Source organism: Lytechinus pictus, chromosome 13 (genome assembly GCF_037042905.1).
Source record: "Lytechinus pictus isolate F3 Inbred chromosome 13, Lp3.0, whole genome shotgun sequence".
Classification (NCBI taxonomy): domain Eukaryota; kingdom Metazoa; phylum Echinodermata; class Echinoidea; order Temnopleuroida; family Toxopneustidae; genus Lytechinus; species Lytechinus pictus.
The window spans coordinates 4,793,992-4,821,003 of record NC_087257.1 but is presented as its reverse complement, the minus strand read 5'-3'; the positions used below and the strand labels follow the sequence as shown (position 1 = coordinate 4,821,003).

Genomic DNA, 27,012 nt, shown 5'->3' with positions numbered 1-27,012 from the left:
TACTATTCATATTGTGTTTATTATATATTTCAAAAGACTATATACATGATATTAAAATATGATACACATATTATACAATGTCTGTGTGTAAAGTACACAGGAAAAACATTGCTATTTACAAGCAAATATACAATACATGTATGTACACAATCATTGATATTTCCAACCAGGCCAAAAAAATGTTTTTAAATTTGGGTGCCACTTTTCACTTACTGCCTAAATCCACTACATTAAGATAAGCTTTATCATTGCAATGAATGGATATTTCGGGGGCTAAATCGCCCCCAGTCCCTGTTTATTTTTCCAGTTTCCAACCATTTCCATGAATCTGTTATTAAAAGTCAATCAACTTACTGTTTATCGACAAATTGAGATTAGACTTAGTTGATATATTGGTTTAGACTAATCAGCAAGTCACCCACATTTCAGGGTAAACTTTCAATTTGAGAACAAAACTTCATACCCAACAAAAGGTATGAATTTACACCTTGAAGCAATGGAATAAAAGAATAGTTTTTTAATTTACACAACTATTATGTAATAAACAATTTTATTGTTCATCATGATCACAGCCACCCGATTTGGCTCCCCATAATTAGGGCCCCATAAAATGAAGCTTAGATTGATTTCTGCAACTGATTGCATTGATTATTGTGTATAATCAATCATAAATATCGGTCCAACAATAAAAAACTAAGCTTTATGATACAGTGAGGACCCATATTTGGCTTCTAATAATCAGGCCCCCAGAACACAAAGCGCAAAGCTCAGCGACTGATCATGGGATTGTTTTCTACAATTGATCGCATTGATCAATGTGTCTGACCAATTCAAAACATGATCGATCATGAGCTAAAGCTTCATCTTACAGGTCACCCTTATGGACATGCAGTGTTGTTCTATTTAAAAAATACTGTACATATGATTCATCACATCTTTATAATAATAAGTATACGCAGTTCTTGTATAGCGCATATCACATTATGTCATAACGTTCCTATGCGCTTCCAAAGAACTTAGATATTATTACCGTGGCTTTAGCCCCGCAGCCTTATACAGAGCGGTGGCATTTCAAGGAATAAATTCCTGCCAGGTACCCATTCATCTCACCTGGGTCGAGTGCAGCACAACGTGGATGAATTCCTTGCTGAAGGAAATTACGCCATGGCTGGGATTCGAACCCACGACCCTCTGTTTTAAAGTCAGAAGACCAATCCACTGGGCCACAACGCTCCACATTTTTAGACACCATTGGCCTTTGTTTTATGTTGAATTACAGAAACTAATTGTTCAAATATTAATGTCCATGTTTACATGATAACAAGGCACTGTCGTAAGATTAGGCATGACACTGTATCTCGCAAGACAAGAGGAAGGCCTCTGACATTCTCGCCTGCATCATTCAATTATGCAATATACACAGGAATGTGGACTTTGTGGCATTCAAAAATAACACATTTTCTCTTATCCATTTACCATTTATACAATTAAATCATCAAAGACGAAGGCTGTGAATGCCCTGTTGACTGGCTACAATGCCCCTCTTCTTGACCCTGAATATTTTGGTGCTCTTTTTCATTCATATTCTCATACACATTTTATCAGTAAATTTAACAAGATTTCTATATAATTTGATATTGGAGTTTGATTATGATTCAACAAAGTATAGCCTAATGTGAGGAATCATGTAATTTTGTGTGGCATTTGGATTGGTAGCAATTATGCAACCCATTAATAATTCAGGACAATTAGCCTAATGAAGTAGAATTTTCAATAAACTAGGTAAGACATATTTCAAATTTTAAAATCATGTTAGATACATCTTAATACCACAGTATCAATGGTAAAATAAAATACACATTTACAAAACGAATCATACATGCCGATTTACGTGGTTGTGAGCTTGAACTTTTTCCTCGCTCCCACGACAAAGTGCATGAGGTTATTCGTCTTGTTCAGCTCACTGAGCATGTCTGGAATTCCCTCAATAGCCGGACAGCAGTCGGTCACTAGGTTTCAAAAGATTGTTTGAAAGAAAGAGAAACAGAGGAATTAAGAATATGATAATAATGTAAGAACTACATGTATATGATGGTGGTCCCCAAGTCTGCGCACCTAACGATTTGAGTTACGATTTAACATGAATTTCTTTTTATTTCACAAAATTTTTCCGTTTGATAATGTTCCTTATATTATTGGTGTGCCAAATATCTCATAAAAATTTGATTGAAATATATGTGATTTTCTTGGAATAAACATAGGGCAGTCATTTTCAGATTGAACCAAATAGTGGTGCCCCATGTCTGCGCACCCATTCACTTTGCACAAGATTCTGGGATTTTGATGAGAAAGGCTGCATTTTGAGGCCATGACATGAAATGCCCGAAATTCATTAATTTTTCCAAAATTTTGAGTCTGATTTTTTAATGAATATCTGTCTACGTATTGCATGTGTAAAGTCTGTGTTCGTTGCGCATCTTCTTTTACTAGAATTGCGCAGATTCGCGTGTGCGCAGACAAGGGGGACTGCGCAGACTTAAGGGGAACTTGCCATACAGTAATAACATTTTTTGTTTATAATTAGTTTCTACTATGTACTATTGTCTGCAAATGTAACACTATTTTTTGTCAATGTGAATATTGTTTTGAATGGTGAAAAATCAAACAAACAATTACAAAAGTGTGTTGCTGTTGGAAACAAAATTCGACGAATTGGATAGTGGAATTTTGTTGCTGTAGCATTGTTGGGGCAGTTTGAATGTGAGGACCTTTTTGGTTTGCACCCACATCGCACATTTTAGCTCTTGATTCAATCTGTATTGAACTGTGCATGAAATCATGTTTTTAAGGATTTCTTTTTTTATATAAAAAGTTACAACTACAGTAACTCTGCCATTATGACAACTACCATGGCAAAAGGGCTCAGCAGCCAATCAAAATAAAGGTTTCCATGGTAATTACAATAATGGTGAAGTTATCATAGTTACATGTGGGCCCTGGACAGACTTTGAGATAATACCAATTGGCAATCATCTATAACAGAGCTGCCAACCTGAATAAGAACATTTCAGTATTTTAAAAGCTGAAAGTCAGTATTTTGGTGAGGATATCAATAACATAGGACGACAAGTAAAACTATAGAAAATTTAGAAATCAGTATTTTGCATGAAACCATCCGAATTCTTCTCATTTTTCAGTATACCCAGTTGTTGTGTGTCCGGACAGGTTGTGTGTCTGGACTATCAATTTTAAGCAGCCGAGCCATTTGGAAAAGTTAGCTAGAAAAGTTCCATCAATATTTAGTATAAACTGTTACGCAATATTATAGCGAACAAAACTGAAGAAGATAACAACTATTGAATTCATATTTTGTGTGTGATCCAAAGCCACAAAGAAGCAGACCTGCCAACCTTCTACAACAACAAAAAAGTATTCTTAGAAAAAAGAGAAGTATTTTTTGACAAAAAAGAGTATTTTTTAAAATTTGTCTCAATGCAACAATTGCCAGCCTGTTGTAGTGATATCAGTGAAAAAACATGTGAAATGACTCTACTTGAAAACTTGATAATTCGTGCTTTTAAAAATGTACTGGCCCGACAGTGATTTTTTTTTACCGGTCGGGGACCGTCGGACCGGCGCTAGTGTCAAGTGTTGTGTATAATACATACATGTACTCCATGATTGGAAATTTAAAAAAAAGTAACAAATCATACAAAAAAGTATTGGTGTATTCATAGCAAAAAAGAGGAACAAATACTCTAAAAAGGGATCGGTTGGCATGTCTGAAGAAGGCTTCTAAATTTTAAAGTGTCTGGACACCTCACCCCCATCCTACTTAATACTGAAAAACAGTTTTAGTTGGCAACTCTGCCACGTACATACCTTGATATTTGTTGTTATCAATCTTAATGGTTAGATAGAAGCTCCTATCATGGTTCTTAGAGTCGATGTTGGTGAAGACAAACTGCAGATGATCACCTGATCAAAAAACAAACACCAGTGATGAATAATAATAATTATAATAGGTATTTATATAGGACCATCTATCTAGAAATAATCTATTCTGAGGCGCAGTGTTACTATTATTACACGTATTACCTTAGCTTTAGCTCGAGCTGCCTTCCAGCACTCAAGTGTATCCAAGGAATTAATCCTGCCGGGTACCCATTCACCTCACCTGGGTTGAGTGCAGCACAATGTGGGTAAATTTCATGCTGTAGAAATGCATGCCATGGCTGGGATTCGAACCCACATCCCTCTGAATGAAAGAGGAGAGTCCTAACCACGAGACCACGATTCCCCCATGATTAGCAGACTTCGGAGGAACACTCCCCAGGGAGTGGAGGTTGTGGATAGATTGCAATGGACCAGCAAGATTCCGAAGACTGGGATAATTATATATCTATTAAGCTCTATCTGATGTTTTCCAATGTGATAAAAGCGCTATATAAAAGCAGACTATCACTAATATCATTTCGCAAAACCACATTTTTACTGCCCACTGCATGAATCAATTGTTTTAACCACTTTTCTTGGCTAATTAAATTATGACAAATTATGGAAAAAGCCAAATTTATAAATGTATATATGACTCTCTTGGGCAATATTTGCTTCCAAAACTAAGGCCCCCCCACCCCCTCCCTTTAAAAATGTATTTGAAAAGGCCTCTGAAAATATAGCATTACACAATGGCGGACCATGACCCGGAGGTGACAAAGCATTGGAGGGGCACAGCATTGTTCACAAAGAATACAGTGCCCCTCCAATCATTTGTCTCCTTCGGGTCACGGTCCACAACTGGCATTACATGAAAGTGGGATTTACAATTCAACCAAATGCAAAGTAAATTCCAGTAGTCTCAATTCCATAGCCCTTACAAAAGTAGATGATTGCTCAATAACGCAGATTTTAGTGCCATACTCATCAAACAGGCTTTCTGCCATCATTGACCGACTCTTGACCATTACTCTAGTGTGACACCTATACCTACCGTCAATCTTCCTAAACTCTAAAGCCATGATATCCTTGAAGTAATGCTCGGCTTGTTTCAGGGCCTCCAGTCTCTGTCTGGTCGCCTTCTCTTGTGCCTCGATCACTGAAAGAAACATAATCAACATACATTTATAACCTTCACCACCGTGAAGTTTCACAATTCCTCTGCTGAAGTAAACAAGGAATTCCAAATGCCAATTATATTTACATCCTTATAACTGATTGGAAATCAAGTGAAATAAAATAGGAATTTCCTCATACAAATCTATACCATATTCTCACCATCTTCCAGCAATGGATACGCACAATGAGCCTATTTTTCGAAACTCGCCAATTAGTATTTCTACAGTAAAATACTTGGCTTGTCAGCAGTGAATATATGCATAAAACTTGTATTGTTGTGTTTTGTATCGTAAAGGGTCCTGATTAGTCAATTTCACTTTTTAGCTTCCGTTTGGATGCGTCAATAAATATGCGAAAATTGCACAATCCTATGTCAAATAGAACACAGCCATGAAATTCAAGTTACAGAAGAAAATGTAAATAGCAATGTGCTCTTTGATATAGGCTTACATTCCGGGGGGGGGGGGGGGGGAGGGGCAGTCAAATCTATTGCTGCACACATGCGTGGCCAAATTATTTCCAAACACCCCCTAAACGAGTTTTTCTCTGTGTGCAAAATAACCCCCTAAACAAGTTTTCGCGGGTTTTATTTACACATTTTGGCCCGTAAACAAGTTGTCACCAAAATATGACACCGGGGAAAAAGCTTGGGGAAAAAAAAACATACACTCAATACGTTTGGCTAGTCTTAAAAAAAAAACCTTGGAAAAAACATACCCTTAATACGTTTGACCCTGCGATTGACAATTGACCAGTCTTTCAAAACTACCCCTTTTGTTTTTCTAAATCTGTGTTTTTGATACCCTTAATGAGAGCAAGCGCGGCCCGCGTCCAAAACTGAAAAAACACCCCTTTAAACGCGTTTTTTTGGTCACGCGTGTGTACAGCAATATATTTGGCTTACATTCCTTCTGCTCCTGGCATTGCTTAGTCTCATCCACCAGCTGTTTTTCCCATTGCTCCTTCTGAAAGAGTAGCTGCTCTGTAGTAGTACGGGCTTGTTCAATAGCCGCCTCTATTTCCTTGGCTTGGGATTCTTGATTTGCCACAGCTGAGGAAGGGAAGGAGTAGAATTTCTGAGAACTAACTGATGTGTGACTTTATGAAGGGGTTATTTCCAATTCCTTTATTGCCAATTTGTCTGATTGCCATCTCGTCTAGATCATTTGGTCTACCATCAGTTCGTCCACTATGCACATGGTCTAATTGCCAATTCGTCCACTCACCATTTCCTCTAATAACCAGTTGGTCCAATAGCCATTTAGTCTATATACCATTTGGTCTAATTGGACTATTAAAGTGTTAATTGTGCAAAATGAATGAAAATGGAATGGATATTGGACCAACTGGTTATGCGACGAAATGGTCATAGACGAAGTTATGATTGGACCAAATAGTTATTAGACTAAATGGTTGTAAGGCGAAATGTTGATGGACAGAATGGCATTAGAGTAAATGAAAGTAGGCCATGTGGTGAGAGGACGAGTTGGCAGTAGACGAATTCGCAATTTACCTTATGAAGAGCTTCGTAGACTTACTGGAAATTAGACAAAGTGATATACCGGTATTCGATAAAGGCAATTGGACCAAATGGTTGGTAGATAATGTAACTCCTAAAAGTTTCCATGGTGAAGAAGAACAGTAATGTGGTTACAAAGTACACAATTTTTTCTGAAAATGACCATCCAAACTTGATGTTTCAACAAGTGCATTCTTATCGTCTTCGGGAGAAAGGTAAGTTATGTCTTAGAACTCATTATACAACTCCCAACAATGTTCTCTAATCTGATTGGTCCAAATCGGATCACATATGATATTCAGCGATTCGCACTATGGCATCCAAAATGCACTATCCTGCACTCTGACATCAGAGTGCAGGATAGTGCGAGGTCTGGAAGTATCTTGAATTATCTAGAATTTAGATCAAATATAGCATTCGGGGCAACTCAGTAACATGGGGGAGGGAGGGGGTTGTATAAAACAAACAATGCACGCATTCTTGAGCATCGAGGACCTAAATAATGAACTCTGTGCTCGACTCGCCAAATGGATATACCGCACTCAGTCCTGCGGGACTCAGTGCGGTATATCCATTGGCTCTTCTCGCACATCGTTCATTATTTGGCCCTGCATGCATGCGCTTTCGTGCACTATTGTATATTAATGAATGAGTTTATGAAGAGCTAGATGCAGATAGCCTTACTGGTAATTAGACAGAAAAATGAACTGGTTGCAGACCAACTAGGATTAGACCATGTGGAATGAGGCCAAATGGAAAGTAGACCAAGTGGGTGTAGACCAAGTGGCAATCACGTGAATATGACAATAACTGTATTCATCTTAAGATCTGGGCCCCGTCTTACAAAGAGTTATGATTGATCCGATCAATCGCAACTATGGACGGCTAGCAACGTCAACATCTATTATGCATGTTTGTTCAAAATATTTTTTCTAGCTATGATCCATATTTCATGCATTCATTGTTTTCTTGAAAATTCACTGTGCTTCTCTTCACTTACAAAAGACATTTTGCAAAATCCTGGAGAAAAAATTATGACACTGATGGATTTCCATAGTTACGATTGATCGGATTGATCGTAACTCTTTGTAAGACGGGACCCAGGATTAGACCAAATGGTATATCTTACCTAACTGATTGCTGGTCGCTCGTTGCTTTAGCGCTTCCATCTCTCCTTTCAGAGCCTCAATTTTCTCTGGAAAGAAATTGAAAATAGTATTCAAGTGCAATTATGATTTGGTCATTTTGATGAGAAATAGAATTCATGATTAAAGAATGAAAATGAATGTGATGGAAATGAAAATCAATTAGGTTGGTTGGTAAGCATTGAGGTTGGTTGGTTAGCATTGCTAAAAATTGTAGTTTTAAAATGATAGCAAAGTTTGTGCCATATTTATGCAATGGGGCATTGCAGCCTCTGTTGTTCCCTTATGTTGGAAGCACATGTAATTGCATTGATTGAAATGTCAAGAAAGCTTTTCAGGAAACCTCTTCTATGGTCAAAACCACGGTATCTTTTCTCTCCCTTTTATTTTTCAATTAGCTCTACTTTACAACTTATCATGATTTCGAATTCAAATTTTATTGCATTACGAGTATGCGGGAACTATACCTTCTGCTTCTTTAATGAACTGCAGTAGCTGTGCTTCATTGTGCTTGAGATATTGTAGAAGGCTTGGGCCTGTCCATTGGTTGATAAATTTATCACTGGCCTGGTTCAGCTTTGCAGAGAGATTGGCTATTTCCTGGTCTGCGACGGTTCCCATCATCTTCACAGTTGGTAAAAGTGTTGAGACTCTTGGCTCTAGGAACGACAAATCAAAATTCAACTGTAAATAGAAAGCAAAGACAAAATAAATAGATCTAGCTAGTTCTACTCTATTAATGAAATTATAAAAATTTTCAAACCATTTGGCATTTTCCAGGCATTGCAAGGCCAATGGGATTTCACTGCAACATAGACTGTGTTGTAATGCAAAATTATAATTATTTTTAATCACATATTAGATTTTATTATTTGTTAAATAATCATTTTTATCTATAAAGTTTTCTTCAAAACGGCATTTTGTAGTAACATCATTAATCGAAGGTACGTCATACATAAGCGGTTCAAGCCTATTGTTTTGCGTTCTATACAAATGGATCGAGGGATCTACACAAGATCGGTCTGGTAAGAAACCTTCAATTTTTCACCTTTTTATTAACCAATTTTTTTAACCTTCATACGCATTAGGCATATATGAAGGTGTAAAAATAAGTAAAATCACAAACATTTACGTGACTTCTATCTTCAAAGATGGATTTCCCTAGGAAAATCCATATTTGTTATGATGTGTCTTTTATGGGAGGCGGTTCAGGCTCCATGTCCATGATAAGGAAGTATATGTCAAAATATTTTTAAAATATCATCATGGAGTCTTGTCTTTCCGTTAATGCCCACAATCATTATATTGATTACTATGGCATATGAATGTCAAGATTGACTTGACCTGAATTTTGCTGGGACCCGCAGGTGCAATACACCGGGTGAACACCCTACTCTTTGACGAATAGTGTATTGGTTTAACGTGCATAGTCATAGATAGGTTGTGACTCTCTTAATACACTGGACCAACATTTGCGTCCTTTCCGATGGACGAAGTGTTTTGCAACTGCATTCACACCTGCACTGAATACAGTGGTGAGGCACGCTAACACACAACGCTATAGCATCAGATTTTTTTGTTAGACGCGTTTCGGCATGAGCGGGACTCAAACCCCTGGCCTCACGTTGAGATCTAAGTCTAACTTACTATTACTAACCGACTGAGCTACGCCTACGCTGCCTCCTTAAGGCTAGGCCTACACTCAGCCTAGGTGAAGCCACACAAACATGATGTCTATTCTACTTCTAGGATCTCTTGCTGTCTATCTGGCAGTAGTGATTTCCTAGACTGATTTAAGTTGATTTTGCATAAATTCTTCGTCTGTCTTGAATGGAAAGCTCGAGTGCAAAATCTAAGTCAACACTACCTCGAGCGAAGTTCGTGCAGGCTCCACTCCACTTCACTACCGCTACACTACGCTTCACCTACCCGAACTTCGAGACCATGAACTCGATCGAATATTCCGAGTGACAAAAGGTGGGATTTTATGGGGAGAAAATACAAAATTCATGCAACATCACGATCTTTAAGTTTAAAAACAAGTGCAACTAATATTCTTACTTTACACAAAGTTTCACTTCTTTTCCATGCTTCTATCAGTCTCAAAATTGATGATTTAGAGCCAACATGAACTAAGTTCCTCACAGTCACACGTATAAATATTAATGCGCTGCCGACTTCAAAACATCGCATGCGGGAGGTACCGGGTCTGGTCCGAGCTCGGACCCTCGGGCGCATGTGATGTTCTGAAATCTGAAATCGGCAGCGAATATTACGTGTGAGGAACTTCATGTTGGCTCTAAATCATCAATTTTGAGACTGAGTGATACTGATAGAACTTAGAACAGTATTAGAAGCATGGAAAAGAAGTGAAACTTTGTGTAAAGCAAGATATTATTATTAATTACTTAGTCAGTTAGTTGTACTTGTAGGCCTAGGCTAGGCACGGCCGTAGTCACTAGATGGCGCTGTCGCGGAAGTGCTCCAGGGGGGTGAAACTCCGCTTCTGCATCCGGTCAGACATGGGGAAATTTTGGAAGGTCAAAAGTGCACACTGCTCCCATTTTTCGCGTACAAGCCTATGGACACCGCAACTTCATGGCACACCAGCGAAACGGAGGCGTGGTCAGAATTGGCCTGCGCGCACAGCGTAAAAATATGCAAATAAGTATATTGTCACTAATCAGCATAATGCGCGACGTGATTGAATATGAAATGAATTCATAGAGCATGCGATTAATATGGTTGGATAATTGGTTCGTTGGTTGGTAGATTATGTCATTCATTTCCCCGATGTTTTCATCTTTCATTGCTTACATATTTTTTTCTTATTATCCGTCGCAATTATTACTACATCAATTAATACAAATTTTTATTTGGAATATAAGCTATTTCCCTGGAAGACATGGAATGGAAGCCTGCAAGGGATTAATTAATAGGGCTGAACTAAGGGGTCTGATTGTTCTGTTCATCACTGCATATCATTTATTTTCATTACACATCATGAAGATCCATGATTATTTGTGTTTTTTTTTTTTTTTTTTTTTTTTTTTTGGGGGGGGGGGCAGTTAAATGCTTAACTTACCAAAGATATCTGAGCAAGAGAGCATATCAATCAGAAGGTCATTTTGTCTTTATTTTGAAATTGAAATGAACAATCTGGTGCAAATCTTATAAAGATTTTTTTAAAATCTGAGTTTGGGATGGGAGCAAAAGACAGCCCAGTACCCCCCCCCCCCCCCCTGCATGAATTAGCTCTCATCAAGGCTATCTTATAAAGGTCCCTTCCAAACAAAATAAAATGTTTGTACCTGCCCGTCCCCAAAATCTCTATATCAATCCTCCCCCCCCCTCTCTCTCTTCCACACACACACACATACCAGCATACCACATGATTGTGCGAGCAAACAATTATTCTCATGTCATTTCTATTTCTATCCCACTCTTAAATCAAACTCATTTATCTCTTCAGGAAGAATATTTAATTTTGCTGTGCCTGATCACAGTATGCCATGTTGCAATGGCTTTTATGGGCTATCTTGCCATGCATGGTATTTTGATACTTTGATACTCTTACCTGTTGTACCGTCTAGTATTATACCTGACAAACAAAATCAATCAACCAACCAACCAATCAATCAACCAATCAACCACCCAACCAATCAATCAATCAATCAATCAACCAACCAACCAACCACCCAACCAACCAACCAACCCCAACCAATCAATCAATCAATCAGTACCACCATCATATTCCAGACATATAGAAGTATTCTTCATTATCATCACCATCATCTAAATAGTGCCATTTCATCACAACACAGTTTGGTAGCAATGACATCATCATCACATATATTTCATGCAATATGAATTGGTGGATTAAATAAATCACAAATATCAAAATTAGAAAGTATATTTCAAAATAAAATGTTTATTAAGGAATCAATTTTCAAATACGTGATTAAAATATTCCTATCCTTTTTTTCTTGCCAAAGCATCACATAATATCAGCAAAATGCATATAATGAATGCAACAGAAATTGCAAGGCTGTTACAAGGGAAGGGATGTAATATTTTTGTAAAATCTAGAGAAAAAAAAAAATTTTGTATTCACTTTCATGAGTATTGATAAGCCTTATATAGTCAATATAAGGGGGCATCAAGGGTGTCATTAAAGAAAGATTAACGATATACCTCTCTCTCAAAGTCGGTTACTCAAATATCAAGTCATTTTTTAAAGCATTTACTGACAAGAAATAGTATGCTAATCTAATCAAGGGCACTTTACAAAAAAGGGGAGCACATTGCCACATTTCTCTAAAGAGTGCCTTTCCAAATCTGCACATCAGTATATCAGTAACAAAATTACTAATTGTCTATTTGTTGTGAAGTGCTGCTAGAGCTGTGTTCTATTTGCAACATTTTTTTTTTCCAGAGCTAATTTAGTTCATAATACGGGATATGGACAATACAGTGTTACAAGAACAACAAGAGATTAAAACCGAACAAAATAGTACAACTTTTCACTTCCCCAAAAAATAAATTCAACATCCTAATGTTTAGCACTACAGGTCCTTGTTTCATAAAGACTTCAATTATGGTAAATTTGCCCCGATTGTAACTAGCAACTAACATGGGAACCTCAATGCTGATCTGTTACTTTAATGTTTCCATGGTAATTACCAGAATGGCAAAGTTATAGTGGTAAGTCTTAATGAAATGGGGTCCAGAAGTGACAGTGACCTCTTTTAAAATCCTTTGTTCTCTCACCTTTTTTTTATTATGCAAAATTTTCAATGAAAATCCATTATTTCCATTCCCAATTTCCAATCCATTATTTTTCTGATGTATGTCTGTAGGCATGTATGTTGATTGTTGAATAACCCAGAGCTCAGTAATAATAATAACAATAATAATATAGGTATATTTACCCAGGGTAGCCACTTCAGTATCGAAAACTGTTCTACCAGCGGGCTCTGCTATTATTATTAAAGACCCATTCTAAATTTATCATATTACCAGAATACAACCTATCCTTTTCAAACTACTTATGTCATTAAAGTTCTTTCATTACTATAAGTATTACATTTAGATGATTAGAACATTAACAGATGTGTAGTTCAAGCAACAATCAATATGTATCAAGTTGACACATTTATTAAAATTGGTTCAATTCTTAAAATGTGTAATTGCGATGAAGAACTACTTGTTACAAAACTTGGCCTACATATTTCTGCTCAATCTGCCCTTGTGATACTCAAACAGCCTGCGAAACCTGCATGGTAAACAAAAAGAGAAAATAACAAAATAAGCTGCTGATATAAATTATTCTTACTCTTCTAGTCCAGTTTATTAAGAAGTTTTAAACTTTTTATTATTCTTCCACGCAATATTCTTTAGATAATGCACATGTAGAATTTTTTTCTACTATAGCCAGATAAAAATCATAGATCAGTATTCATAGATCATTCTTCATAGAACTTTTTATGACTAAATGTGCAAACTCATTCAAATATATATCATAAGATTACTCTCAATATTTTGTCCTTTTTTATTTGTATACAGAGTAACTGACTTTTAAAGTTATTTATGTATGACTAATATAGATAAAAGATATGGACAATAAGTATGCATTGATGATAATGGAAATACTGAATCTAAATAAATATGAACTCTCAATTTAGCTTTACTATATGGGATAACACAATGCAGAAAAAAAAAGTTGCTATAGCCCCCCCCCCCCAAGGAAATAGGGGCCTTTTTAAACAAAAACAAGCATACCTTGCAAGTTTTCAGTTCAGATATCCTGTTCCTCATCAGATTGTAACTCTTGGTGATAAGCAAATGGTAGTTGACTTTGTACTTCTGACTGGGCAGGGACTGCTAAGAACTTGATCCCATTGGATCTGCAATTTAAAATACACACAATACTTTACAGTTTAGAATTTTAGAAGTGATAAACAAAATTCCTCTTTTTAATTTTTTTTCTTCAAAATTTCCAGCTAGTCATATCCTAAGCCTATGAATATTCCCAACTAGAAAAAAAGCTGGTCTGGACCCAAAGCTTCCTTCTCTCTATATCATGTTCTACTGAAACAGGCATACCTGGCTGTTTCCACTGACCATCTTCATTGTCAACAAGAGTCAGTAAATGGTTCAAGCATACATGGCCTACTATAGCGAAGCCTTTTGTCAATCTTCAAGATAATGTATATACACCAAGCCAGCTTTGACAGATGTAGGATAATTATTATTTGTATGGTAATTTGGCTCTCGCTTATTCACCAGTGCGAGACAATTATTTATTTTCTTGCACTATAGTATAGACATGTGAATCTCTACGTCTAAGTGATTTCCTCTTTAAGTTTGATTTTGGTTTTAAAAAATGAAAATAAAAAAAGGTTAGCTTGCTCGCAAGTTTAAACGACCCTTTACCTTTTACCATAAATACGGTCAAGTGAGGACAAATAAAAACAAATTGGATCAGCCCCTTTCTCTGCTTATTCTGATAAAATTAAAAATGGGGCACTTTAAATTTTCTCAACCCTTCCAATAAAAATTGCACACTCATGTTAGCCTATACGATAATACAGCAGTTTGAAACCTGTCAAAGAAATGTTGGCCCAAACAAAATAAGAATCATTTAACTCCGTTATATTTAGGCTAATCACATAATTTAAGTCCAACGGTCCAGGCAGGGACTAGACTAATAAAGGGGTTAACTTCAATCTTCGTAGAAAAAGTCAAACCAGACAGATCTAGAATTTCATTTTCAGAAATCTAGATCTAAGTTAAACCTATCTCAGGGCCTTACTTAGTTACTTTTAGTTTTAGTAAAAAAAAGACCAATGTTTTAATCTATCTCAAATCATTCCAATTTCCATGACCATGTCCATGGCACTTGGCAGTATCTACCAATATCATTCCGAATAAAATAGAATTTAGGGGCCGAGCCCTAAGTTAGGCCTTACTTAGTTAGAATGTGAAATAGCGGTGTAAAAAAATCAGTAGGCCCAGGCCTAACTTTTAACTTCAAAGTTCATCTCTAACTTTAGCTTGTTTGACACCAAGTCCCAACACCTATACAACGGCAATTTCGCAGCCGGCTGGCACCGGCGGTACCGAAGGCTGTATCCCGCTCTGACTATTTGGCTTAGATTTGATGCAGCTTTGCCCGTTACTGAACAAGTCCACATCTACCCCTGATAGTGATAGAACTGAAATACAGATTTAATAAGGACACACATGAAGCATTCCAATTAACCAACTTAGCTCTACGAAAAACTGCATTACTTTTTGAGAAAATATGTCAGTAAGATCTCAGATTTATTTGGGATCAGGAAAGAGAAATGGAAATTATATGGAAATTGGTTTACGGTATACGCAGTACGTAAAGGCCCTGACTGCGACGCCGAACCCCAGCAAACACATTACAATTACAATTGAGATCAAAGCACGAAATTGAACTTAACTTACTTTTATTTGTATAGAATACCATTACTTTGATGTCGATGTTCCCTCAAAGATTTTCTGCTCAACTGAATTTCACTCAGAAATCATGATTCCTGACACTAATTCTATAATCAGATAATTAGTCTTGCTATTGTATTTCAAAAAGTTGAATTCCGCAGAGTCAAAAAGAACGACACTTCGCACAGATATCGTAGGGAATTGTGGGACGGGGACAAATGTTTAATGCATGAGGACCTGAATAAAACATTAGCGTTTTATCCAATCATACAAGTGCATTATGCGTATTTTGACGTCATTACTCATGAATTAAACATTGACCTTCCAAAATCAACCTTCAAATTGGCCAAATGGCAGCCATGTTTGTTATGTACAAAACCTATGGAAAATCAAAAACGCGCGAAAAGAGTTCCCTCTCTAGCTCCCTTCGGGAGCTTACGTACTACGTAAGATCGTATCTCTGTGAAGTGCTCAAAATTTGTACGCAAGCTTCGTTCGCATGTCAATCATTGCAATCGCATAGCGATGCGATATCGTCAAAATTAAGCCCCTGTTATCGCGGATGAACATGATATTTTCTCTTTGTGCTTGTCCTCCCGTGCGATGAAAAATATGTCATCATATTGCACAGGACTTTCGCGAGCTACCGATGTCATTTTCGTGCCCCAAATTCCATGAAATCTTCCGAAAATAAACATGAAAGTGTCGGTAAGTCGAAAATGTCTTGAGTTGCTTTCAATTCTTACCTTATTTAGTTGTATTTCTTGTAAAATGGGTCTCGAAGGGTTCCGGATTTTCCGTTGATTGTGAAACTTGAGTTGATTTCCTTTCTGTGTATTGCAGTGAAATTGCAGCGCGGGGAATCGCAAGGGCTGCGCTGGGGAAGCCCTTCTCAGTGAGGTTTGCAAGCTGAGCTGCCCTTGAATTTGGTCGAATTTCGAGCCATTTTAATCGCGCGCGGGATGATTAATTTACATCATAATAATAATAATAATAGTGGTTATTTGTATAGCGCACAGGTCCACATTAAGGTGCTCATGGCGCTTAGGAAAAAAAGGAAAGAGAAAAAGAAAGAATAATAAAATAAAATATCTCCAGGACAAGGCAATTTAAATTATTAAATTAATCATTTCAGGGGAATAGATGGGTTTTTAGTTGGGATTTGAATGATTCTGTAGAAGACAACTGTCGAATTCGTAGCGGGAGTTCGTTCCAGAGTTTTGGACCCATGACAGAGAAAGCCCTATCCCCCCATGTGTGTCTGGTTCTTGGTATCTGAAGCAACAATGTATCTGATGAAGAACGAAGACTTCGTGTCGGGCAATATCGAGAAATTGAGTTGCACAGGTATAAGGGGGAAACAGAGTAGACAGAGTGATGAACTAGTAACAAAATTTTGAATATAATTCTTTTATCAACTGGTAGCCAATGAAGAGATCGGAGGATGGGAGTTATTGAATCAGACTTCTTTGTCAGTGTCAGTAGGCGTGCTGCAGAATTTTGTAGTCTTTGAAGTTTTATTATGTCCTTCTTAGGTAAATTGCAGAACAATGAGTTGGCAAAATCTAAACGGGAGGAAATTAAAGAGTGAATGAGGATTTCAGCCGCAGGTTTGGAAAGACACTTTCTTATGAAACTTAGATTTCGAAGTTGATACCTGACACTTTGTTGAACATATGTTAGATGATGGCGAAAAGACATGTCCTGATCGAAAATAACTCCCAAATTACGAGCTCGATCTGATGGTGTAATGGAGGTGCTACCAATATTGAGACGACAAGATCGATAGTTGATCTTACTTAACATCTTTCTTGAACCTAAAAGTAAAAACTCTGACTTGTCATCATTCAGTTTAAGACCATTCAAGGTGAGCCATGATTTTACATCTTTTAGACATGCTTCAAGTTTTCCAATAGCCAATGATAGAGAAGATAAAGAGGGTTTAAATGATAGATAGATTTGTATGTCATCTGCATAACAGTGATAGTTGATATTGTGTTCTTTAAGTATTTGACTGATAGGTTGAATATACAAAGAGAAAAGCAGGGGGCCTCCAACTGAACCCTGTGGTACACCATATTGTAAAGAACTTTTGCAGGATGCAAAATTACCAATTCTGACATACTGGGACCGATCAGTGAGATATGACGTGAACCAGTCCAGAACAGTACCAGAGATACCTAAAGATGTAAGTCTGTGTATTAAAATAGCGTGATCTATTGTATCAAAAGCAGAGCTCATATCGAGCATGATAAGAGCAGTTATATTGTCACAATCTAATTCCCTGAATATGTTATCAGTTAAATTGACAAGTAAAGTTTCTACACTATGACCAGGCCTATAGGCAGATTGGCGTGGGTCAACCAATTCATGTTCCTGTAGATATGAAGTCAGTTGCGAAAAAACAACCCTTTCAAGCAACTTACTCAAGAAAGATAAATTCGAAATTGGGCGATAATTTTTAAGGCATTCCTGATCTAAACTCAACTTTTTCAATGTTGGATGGATGACAGCTGTTTTGAAAGTTTGTGGGACAACTCCTGAAATCAGGCTATCGTTTATAATGCTAGTAATAATGGGTACTAGGAATGAGCTACACTTCTTAAGCAGATCGGTAGGCACAGGATCAAGTTCACATGATTTGTTTCGTGAATTTTTGACAAGAGTTTCAATCTCGTGGAGAGTGACTGGCTGAAATTCACACCACATTGAATTAGGTTCACAAACATTATTCGACGGTTGCACAGTATCAATTTGAAAGTGTTGTCGAATTGTGATAATTTTGTCTACAAAATATTGGTTGAAACGATTAGCAAGTTGTAATTGATTACCATGGGTGAAATGTTGAGGCAAAGGAGATGGTTGTTTTCTATTAAGTAAATTATTAGCAACTTTATATAATTTCTTTGCATCTTTTTTGCAGTCCTCAACTTTCTTTGAATGATAGTTTGATTGAGCTTTCTTAATTAACGCATTTACGTGTTGCTTCTGAGTACGATACATTTGTTTGTGAATCTCCAGTTTAGTGGACCTTGCTCTCCTTTCTAATTGTCTACGAAGGAGTTTTGCTTTTGCTATTTCTTGATTGTACCATTCAGTATTAGGGTGAATTGTTACAATGAGCTGCTTCTTAGGTGCCAGCTTATCAAGTGCAGAAGTAAGTAAAGAATTATACAAATTCACCTTTTCATCAACACTTTTGGCACAAGAATGTGTTAATATGAGCGAATTAAAATGAGTGTCATTTGCAAACTCTTTTGGATCTAGAGATTTAAGGTTACGTGTAGTAACAAGCTTTTTATTGGAAGATCGTTTGGGAATGTTGAATTCACACATTAATACTGAATGGTCAGATATACCTTCCTTTACATGAATCTTAAGTAGTTGAACAGTATTACACTTTTGAGTAATGAGTAAATCTAATACATGACCACGATTATGGGTGGGCTCATTTATGTGTTGGGTCAAATTGTAGGCAGATAATAACTCAGAGAAGGAATTAGATGTGGGAGTTGAAGAATCCATGGGTATGTTGAAGTCTCCTGTGATGATTAAGTCAGAAGTCTGGAGAAGGTGTCTATCAAGAAGATTGGAAAATTCATCGAAGAACGTCTGGAGCTGTCTCTGACCTGGTGGACGATACACAGCAATCAATCGCAGTGACTTCTGTTCATGGTTCAGTGTCATCTGAATCATCTCAAATGAGGTTATATCTGGGTTATCGACGATTCTGACATCAAGATGACTTCTGAAAAGCACAGCTACTCCTCCCCCTCTTCTACCTACTCGGGGGACATGCTTGAAAGTGAAACCATGAGGTGTCAGCTGGCCAATCGGAGAGGCGTCATCAGGTGATAGCCAGGTTTCACAGACAGCAATAATGTCTAAGTTGTGTTCAATGATGTAATCAGCGAGTTCAGCAGTTTTATTCTTTACTGACCTAGCATTCAACATAGCAAATTTTATGTTCTTACTCAAAAAGTCATTGTTCAGGTGCATGTTTTTCTCTGCTTTCTCTCTCGTCTGTTTACCTGCTCTCTTTCCTCTATGAGTCTTCTTCACTCTATTGATATGTAGTGTCGTGATTTGTTTCCATGTTGCTTCACTGACCCGAAGATTCTTGAACCTTGAGTGGACATTGTATGGGTTAAGCTCTAACAATTTTGGAGTACTATACAGATATTTTGTGTTAACACTTCTACATATAGGCCTATACAGCTTATTCTCTGCTTTGACATTGACCTGGCCATCATTATCTGGGCCCGGGTTACTCTCAACATCCCCACTAATTAGCAATGTAACATTAAAAGTAGGGATTGCATTGTTATAGTACAAAATACGTGCATTTGAGTAGCCTTTTACCTTTACAAGCATTTGTTTCCAAACATTAATACATGGTAAACTACAAGTACGAATACATGAAGTTGTACAATGGTAGTTTGAGAAAATGAGAAGAGTCAGCATTAGACTCACAATAAAGAAAGGTCTCATTCCTTCCATTGTACTGAACCTGACAACTATAAGCAGCAGGCCTAGACAATAGTATTAAAAGCTTAAAGGTAGCTTATACAGACCATGTAAGCACATCACAGTAAGAAAGATCAACTCAAACCAGTAGACAGTTGAGTGCACAGATGCTGTACATGAAGGACTATCAGTATGGAGACTGTGCACTAAAATAGCATAGAGAAGATATAAAAATCTAAATCCAATATAGCTGAAATACATCAAAAATTCAGAATTATACAACACAAAATTGGTCCAGGAGATTCACAAAGTATATGAGATATAGCTGATGTAAAAATAGAAGACTGAAAAATTAAAACAGCACTAGAAATAGCAAAACTATAGAGAACTGAGTGGAAGGCAGCCACGCAGGGCGCTCACTCATTTTTATTTATAAAGTTTCCTTAATTAAGATTAAGATTACGTCACGTACGTGCGTACCTGTGATACACACAGAAATGAAATTGAACTTGAATCACACGGAATCACAGTCAAGAAATGCTTTGTTTTCTTCGTTTGCTGAATGATTTCCTGAATTTAAAATCATGAATAAACACCAGAGTAATGACATGAATAAGATAATCATGGTCATATTTGAGAAATAACTAAATATTTTCTGAAAACGAGTGAAGATGATGGGGCAGTGATGTGCATGCACTGGAAAATGAACATTCACTGTCAGTGTCAGTGCCGTGGTGTCAGTGTTTTACTGCCAATACTGGCTTTACTTTTGCACTGGTTTTTCTTTTGCCAACTAGATTAAAAACTCATTTATTGATATGTTTATTGCAATTTTTGAATAAATGGTAATACAAAGTGGGAAAAAAAAGATAAATGAAGATAAAAATACTTTTGACTAAAAACTTGTCATGCCATCACCCCCCCCCCCCCCAAAAAAAAAAAAATACCCACTATCTTTAATGACTCAGGTAATTTAATTTGTATTGAAAAAAATAAACAATTGTATTTATGCATTTGATATTTCTGATTCTTTCTGCCAGAATACCAGATGCCATCATGAATAACCTCACCACCAGGTTGAACTCCTAAACATCTTGATGATGACTATCTCCCGAGATATATCTTGCCTTCTTGAGATTGGAAGTTTTAAGTTCAAGTCAGAGCGACCTAAGGCCCTACTACCAAGAAGAATCGAGATTTACATAAAAACAAATCCCACGAAAGATACAAACTGATTTTACTATTAATGTGTAGTGTGTGTGTGAGACACTGTGTTTGTGTTTATTTTGATGAGGATCTCCTGTCTCTTTTTATTATTTCATTGACTGAATGAATGATCAATACCTAAAAGTGAGAACTGATTTTTGAGGAGAGTAGATAAGTGTATGGTTTTGAGTGAATTTGAGTAACTTTTGTTTTTATTACCGGTATTTTTTTCATCATTATCATTATTTTGCCTTTTATTACATATTTTCAGTTTATTTAACATTAAGTTTAAGTAACCAAACTTGATCAAAGTGTTCAATTTTTGGGATAGAATTTTGTAATTTCATTTATCAGGTAATAAAACTGAGTTTGGTAAATCTAAAAAAGGACACTAAAAATATGAACACTTGGAGATGCTCACTAAGATGAGGAAAAAACATGAAAGGAACTGGAACTTAAGTGGATGTTATAGCATGCCTTTCGAAGATCTCCAAGCACCTGGAATCATAGGCGGTGGAAGTGGGGGAGGGGGGGGGGACGTATCCCCCTAAATTTTAGGTGGGGAGGGGACGACCCCCCCCTCAATTTTTTGTTGATAACCTTTTTTTTTTTTTTTTTGGCTTGTCAATTTTCACTTTTGTTTCCTGTGTCCCCCCCCCCCTAAGATTTTTTGTCACTATTTTTTTTTTTTTTTGTCAAAAAGTTTTGGCGGTTCCCCCCTAAAATTTTTGGCTTCCGCCGCCAATGCCAGGAATGATGATGTTCAACTGAGAGTCGCTGAAGTGGAACTTGTTGCAGAGAATGATTATTCCAGGACAAGTTAGATGATATTACCCAGCCCATACATCACAACAATGGAAGGGAGACAATATACCCCTGTACTACGTGAAGTATCATATTATCTTCAGGTTGGTTTGGAAAGTAATAATAGTCCTCTAGTCAATATTAACGTCTGTCCAACATAATGGTACTATCGAGCAATTTGGGGGTTCAATCACAAACAGCAAAAGTTTAGTAAATTGACACTAGTAAGATAATTAAACAAATATAATACAGCCAAACTGTCTGACCCCTTACTTGACTACCGACTTAACTACTTATTGAAAAATGACAAGTGATGCTTAGCAGTGGCGTAGCTACGGGGGGGCCTGGGGGGGCACGTGCCCCCCCTGAGATTTGGTGTGCCCCCCCAGAAAAAATTGGCAGAGCAAAAAAAAAAGGGAGAAGAAAAGAAAAAAGAAAAAGGAAAAGAAGAAGAAAGACAGAAGAAAAAAAGAAGAAGAAAATAAGAGGAGGAAGACGAGTGAATGAAATAATGTAATTAAAAAAACAAATCTTTTTATGTTACTATATAAAATTTTTGCTGGCGCTTCGCGCCAGAATTGCCTGTTCGATGAGATTCATATCTTGCTCAATAGGCTGATATGGAGCAAGTTTTGAAGTCAATATGCAAAACATATTTTAGCTCGACATCGAGCTTTCATTATTTTTTTTTCATTTACAAATTTAAGTGCTCTGTAAAATGTCCGTTTTATGGTCTACATATATCAGCATTTTAAGCTCACGCTGCGTGGTCACATTGTTTGATTTGCGAAGTTCATATTGTCTACGTGTATTCCATAATGTTCCATTAAACAAATGTATCCAGAATGCCCAGATTCTAGGTTTACATCTACAACACGCGCGATAGCCTGCATGTTCTTTATTTAAAATGTACATGTACTTGAATTATCCAGTTTCACATCAGAATATCAATAATTGTCTGCTCACGCTTCACGATCGCATTATTAATGATACCCAATTGACTATATCCTATTTATGATTTACAAAATATGAATAGAATGTCCCGCTTTTAGGTCTAAAATCTCAATTTTCTTCCTCTCGCGCTTCGCGCTCGCATCAATTGTTTAGTTACATACCTATCCCATTTATTAATACAAAAAGTGCTTAGAATGACCATTTTTTAGGTCGGAATGTTAAAAAAAAATTTGCTCGCGCTTCGCACTCGCATTATCGAAATATATACCGTCTTCGTGGGTAACTGTAAGCAGTCCTTAACAGGTCCCTTTTCGATAATGCTAGAACACTTGATAAAAATTTCTGTTCGCGCTTGGCGTTCGCAGTAGCCATCTAGTTACATACGAATCTTGTTCAGGATCACACATAACATTGCCCAGAAAATTAAATTAAAAATACATGAAAGTTAAAAAAAAATCGCTCGCGCTTCGCGCTCGCACTTTTTATCAGGCTTATGAGATTATTTCATGTTTATGTTGTTTTATAAGAATAAAACTAAGAAGTGACTGATATAGGTGAAGATAATTTCGGGCCCCGTCCCCTATTGGCGAAAGTCGGATCCGCCCTTGTGACACATACACACACACACCGGAAAAATGGTCGGTGCCCCCCCTGAAAAAGCAAGGACCCCCCAGTGCCCCCCCGGGAAAAAAATCCTAGCTACGCCACTGATGCTTAGGCCCTTTGTAACCATTGTATTGGGCAGACTTTGAAGCAGATGACTAGAATTCATACTTTCATGAAGATGAAGGAAGATCAAAAGAATTATTACAATTTAGCAAATATGAAATTAGAACACTGTCATGGTTATAAAAAATAATGAATTTCTATCAAGTAAAATGACAATACAATGTAAGAAATAATTGCAATCAAGTAATTTCATTTGCAAAAGATATTTTCCATAATTTAATAACCAAATTTCTCAAGATAATATTCTTCTGCACAGAAGTGTATGACATGCTCAGTGTAAATCATGCTGTTTATAAATCTCTAGGAAACCTTTTTTTTCAAAATGAAAATACATGTAAACTTAATGAAAACCAGGGGTGGATCCAGGATTTATCCTGGGGGGGGGGGGCACATTTTCATGATGAAAATTTGTCAAGCAAAAAAAGGGCCTTGCTTTCCGGGGGGGGGGGGGGGGCATACTTTGGTGAAAATGGCATATTTTCATTACAAATCTCGACTGAGGCTCTCTAAGGGGGGGGGGGTGAGCCAGATGTGCCCTCCCCCAGATCCACCAGTGATAAAAATCAACATTTGTGAAAGATGGCATACGTACCTTATACTGAATTGGTAAATTCAATGCATATGTCTACAAAATGAAACTGACATGTTTGAATAAATTGCTTATTTTTGTTTCTAGAAAGAATTCATTAATAACAGCTTAGAGTTATTGAGAAAACATCAGGCAAACATAACATTCTGATATGCAATAACTAAATCTGTTTTAAATATGCTTTGTTTATGTCAAAGGCTTTATCGAAATAAGATTATGCTATAATTTATAAATTACTGCATTTTGGAGCCCATTAAAATTCAAAATGAATCATATAGGGCAGTGCCACACCTTATTCACTAAAATAAAGGAAGGGTGCAGCTGAAAAATCTCATCAGCAGGGGCAATAATTTTCACCGCCATTTCAATAGTACTATTAGAAATCCTGAAAACACATGATTAAAATAAAATTAACTTTCTCTCAGGAAGTGCCCCTGTATACTATTACAGCCCTTGACCAGTATATTCTCTCAAGAGGTTCAATAATTCCTTCTCTTCCCTTAATTGTAGAGTCAGTTCGGGTGCGAATGTGTCTGAAAAAAATGATAAGCCAAAAAAAAAAGATCATTAGTAAAAATTGTAGAGTGAACAGAACATATCATTAAAAAAAAATGACAAGCAAAAACAAAGATTGATCTGGCATTGGAAAATAAAAGGAAATTAATGAACACCGCCCCCCCCCCCCCCCGCTTCAACATTTTTTGTTGTTTGCTTCTCCTGCTTACAACTTTATAACTTTACCTGATACACCATATATGGACCTTTCAAAACTTTTGGCTCCATTATCATGACTTTGCCACTGTCCAAGTATTATTTATTTGAAACCAATGCTAAGACTATAAGGTGAAATGAAATTATATAAAGAAAAAAAAAAATTTCACAAAGTATAAAATCATAATGATGTAGGTCATGTTGAAATTAGACCCTGGACTGGACTCAAAATTAGATCAAGTGTAGTGTAGACCAAATGTAAATTACACAAAGTGTAGACCAAATGGCAATTAAAAAAAATTTATAGACCAAATGGTCAAGCCCATTTGGTATAAAGACTAAAAAAATATATATAAGTAAAAAAAATATAATTAAGTAGGTCATGCTGAAATTAGACCAACTGGACATTTCGCAAAATGAGGATTAGACCAAGTGTAGACCAAATGGGTTTAGCCCATTTGGCATTAGACTAAATGAGAAGTGGGCAAACTGCATGTAGACCAAACGAATATATACATATTTCACACTGTGGAACTGCATTATATAAAGCCAATTTTATGTACCGGTATTTGACAAAGTAAAAAAATTGTAATTATGTAGGTTATGCTGAAATTAGACCAACTGGACATTTCGCTAAATGAGAATTAGACCAAGTGTAGTGTAGACCAAATGGCAATTCAGTAGACCAAATGGGTTTAGCCCATTTGGCATTAGACTAAATGACAAGTGGGCAAACTGCATGTAGACCAAATGAACATACACCATGTACACATATTTCACACTTGGGACTGATAAAGAGAGCCGTAGCAGACGACGGAGATGCGTACATGATCTGCGTCCGCAAATAACGTGCACGCATGTATGTACTAACATGAAAAACAGCATATGGGACGATCTTACAAAAAATTGCACATGCGGGGCTATTGGAGAGTCACAGCAGATGACGGCTAGCAGACGCCGATGGGCGCGCGCATTTAGCGAGCACATCGTGATCGTTTTAACTATCGATAGTACGAACAGTGTATTAAAAAGGTACCGCGATGTCTATGGCTTTTTCGGACCATGTTGGTGCTATGAATTTGTTTTTTTTTACAGTTTAAATGAATTTTACGTAAGTTTTAAGTGGTTTCACATGATAAATTAGATATTAAGGAATATTTTGATATCATTCTTGGGACAACAAACACATTTTGAAATTCTTGTTGTCCTGCCTACCTAGTCCTAGGCCCCTACTTGTCTGCTTGTTTTTAAAGATCGTGATGTTGCATGAATTTTGTATTTTCTCCCCATAAAATCCCACCTTTTGTCACTCGGAATATCCGATCGAGTTCATGGTCTCGAAGTTCGGGTAGAAGGAGCGTAGTGTAGCGGTAGTGAAGTGGAGTGGAGCCTGCACGAACTTCGCTCGAGGTAAGTCAACACTAACACGGTTTTGAACATGTGGGGCAATATATAATAATGCAGCGCGAATTTACCTTCGAAAAGAAGTTCGAAATTAACATTATTTAACATGGCTTGTTCACGAAAATGAAATCAGTATGAATATATTTATATACATCTTACGTTTCAAAGATTTCACCCCCGAATAACTGCAAAAGGCAGGAATTTATCACGGTAAAGCCAAAGGGCTGAGGTCTTTCAAATTTTACCGGGAATGAATAACGTTTACAAACCTATTATTTTTAATTAAATTATTTTAAACAATAATATGAACTAATTTTTCAATTAAAAATTTATAAAATTCATAAGAAATATATATTTTATTATTTCTTGTTTTCACTGGCTAGCAATATTTTATACGGAAAGCAAAATTATACGAATGATAATGATTATACTAACGGCAACGCAGAAATATAGTCTACTAAAGGTGTACGTGATAGTCCAGGATAGGCCCCATAGACAAGGGGCCGAACCTTGTTTTTTTAGATATACAATGTTTTTTGATGGTTTCTTGTCAATTCGAGGGTGCTGATTCCGAATCTGAATGATGCCACTCTTGTAACCTTGAGCATTTTCCGCAAATTGGCAAAATCCAATATGGCCGCCAAAATATGCAAATTACCCCGGGGGGGCCACTTCCATTCACGAGTGGATACCATGCGCGACCATGGGGTCTCGAAAAGCACCCTAAACACGTAATTTCCATATTCTGAAAATGCACCCCTTAACAAGTATTGGCGTGTGAAACCCTACCCTTAACAAGTATTGGAAACAAAACGATACTCTTGGCAAATATTCCCTGAAATCAACCCCTAAACAAGTACAGGAATGTTTTATTGTTACGGGTCCTTCGGTCGTCGGCC

General features: G+C 36.9%; 1 protein-coding gene and 1 long non-coding RNA gene across 15 annotated transcripts; one reads left to right on the top strand and one right to left on the bottom strand.

The window, feature by feature from the left end:
* On the bottom strand, positions 1–26,402 carry LOC129274383 (kinetochore protein Spc25-like). Of its 14 annotated transcripts, none has more exons than XM_064108366.1 (8): positions 10,188–10,241; positions 9,427–9,567; positions 8,247–8,463; positions 7,764–7,829; positions 6,020–6,166; positions 4,991–5,095; positions 3,883–3,978; positions 1–2,009 (listed from the first exon to the last, which is right to left on the bottom strand). In XM_064108366.1, the coding sequence occupies exons 3-8, from the start codon at positions 8,401–8,403 to the stop codon at positions 1,888–1,890; spliced, it is 693 nt and encodes a 230-aa protein (XP_063964436.1). In that variant the 5' UTR covers positions 8,404–8,463; positions 9,427–9,567; positions 10,188–10,241; the 3' UTR covers positions 1–1,887. The 14 variants fall into 14 exon arrangements, with proteins under 14 accessions (XP_063964436.1, XP_063964438.1, XP_063964437.1 ...); XM_064108368.1 differs by having other exon boundaries at positions 8,247–8,438; positions 9,437–9,567; positions 10,188–10,236; XM_064108367.1 differs by having other exon boundaries at positions 8,247–8,438; positions 10,188–10,232.
* On the top strand, positions 15,903–21,707 carry LOC135156327 (uncharacterized). Its single transcript, XR_010295431.1, has 3 exons — positions 15,903–15,957; positions 20,757–20,792; positions 21,626–21,707. It is a non-coding gene; the product is annotated as an uncharacterized LOC135156327 (long non-coding RNA).
* Positions 26,403–27,012: the final 610 nt, after the last annotated feature.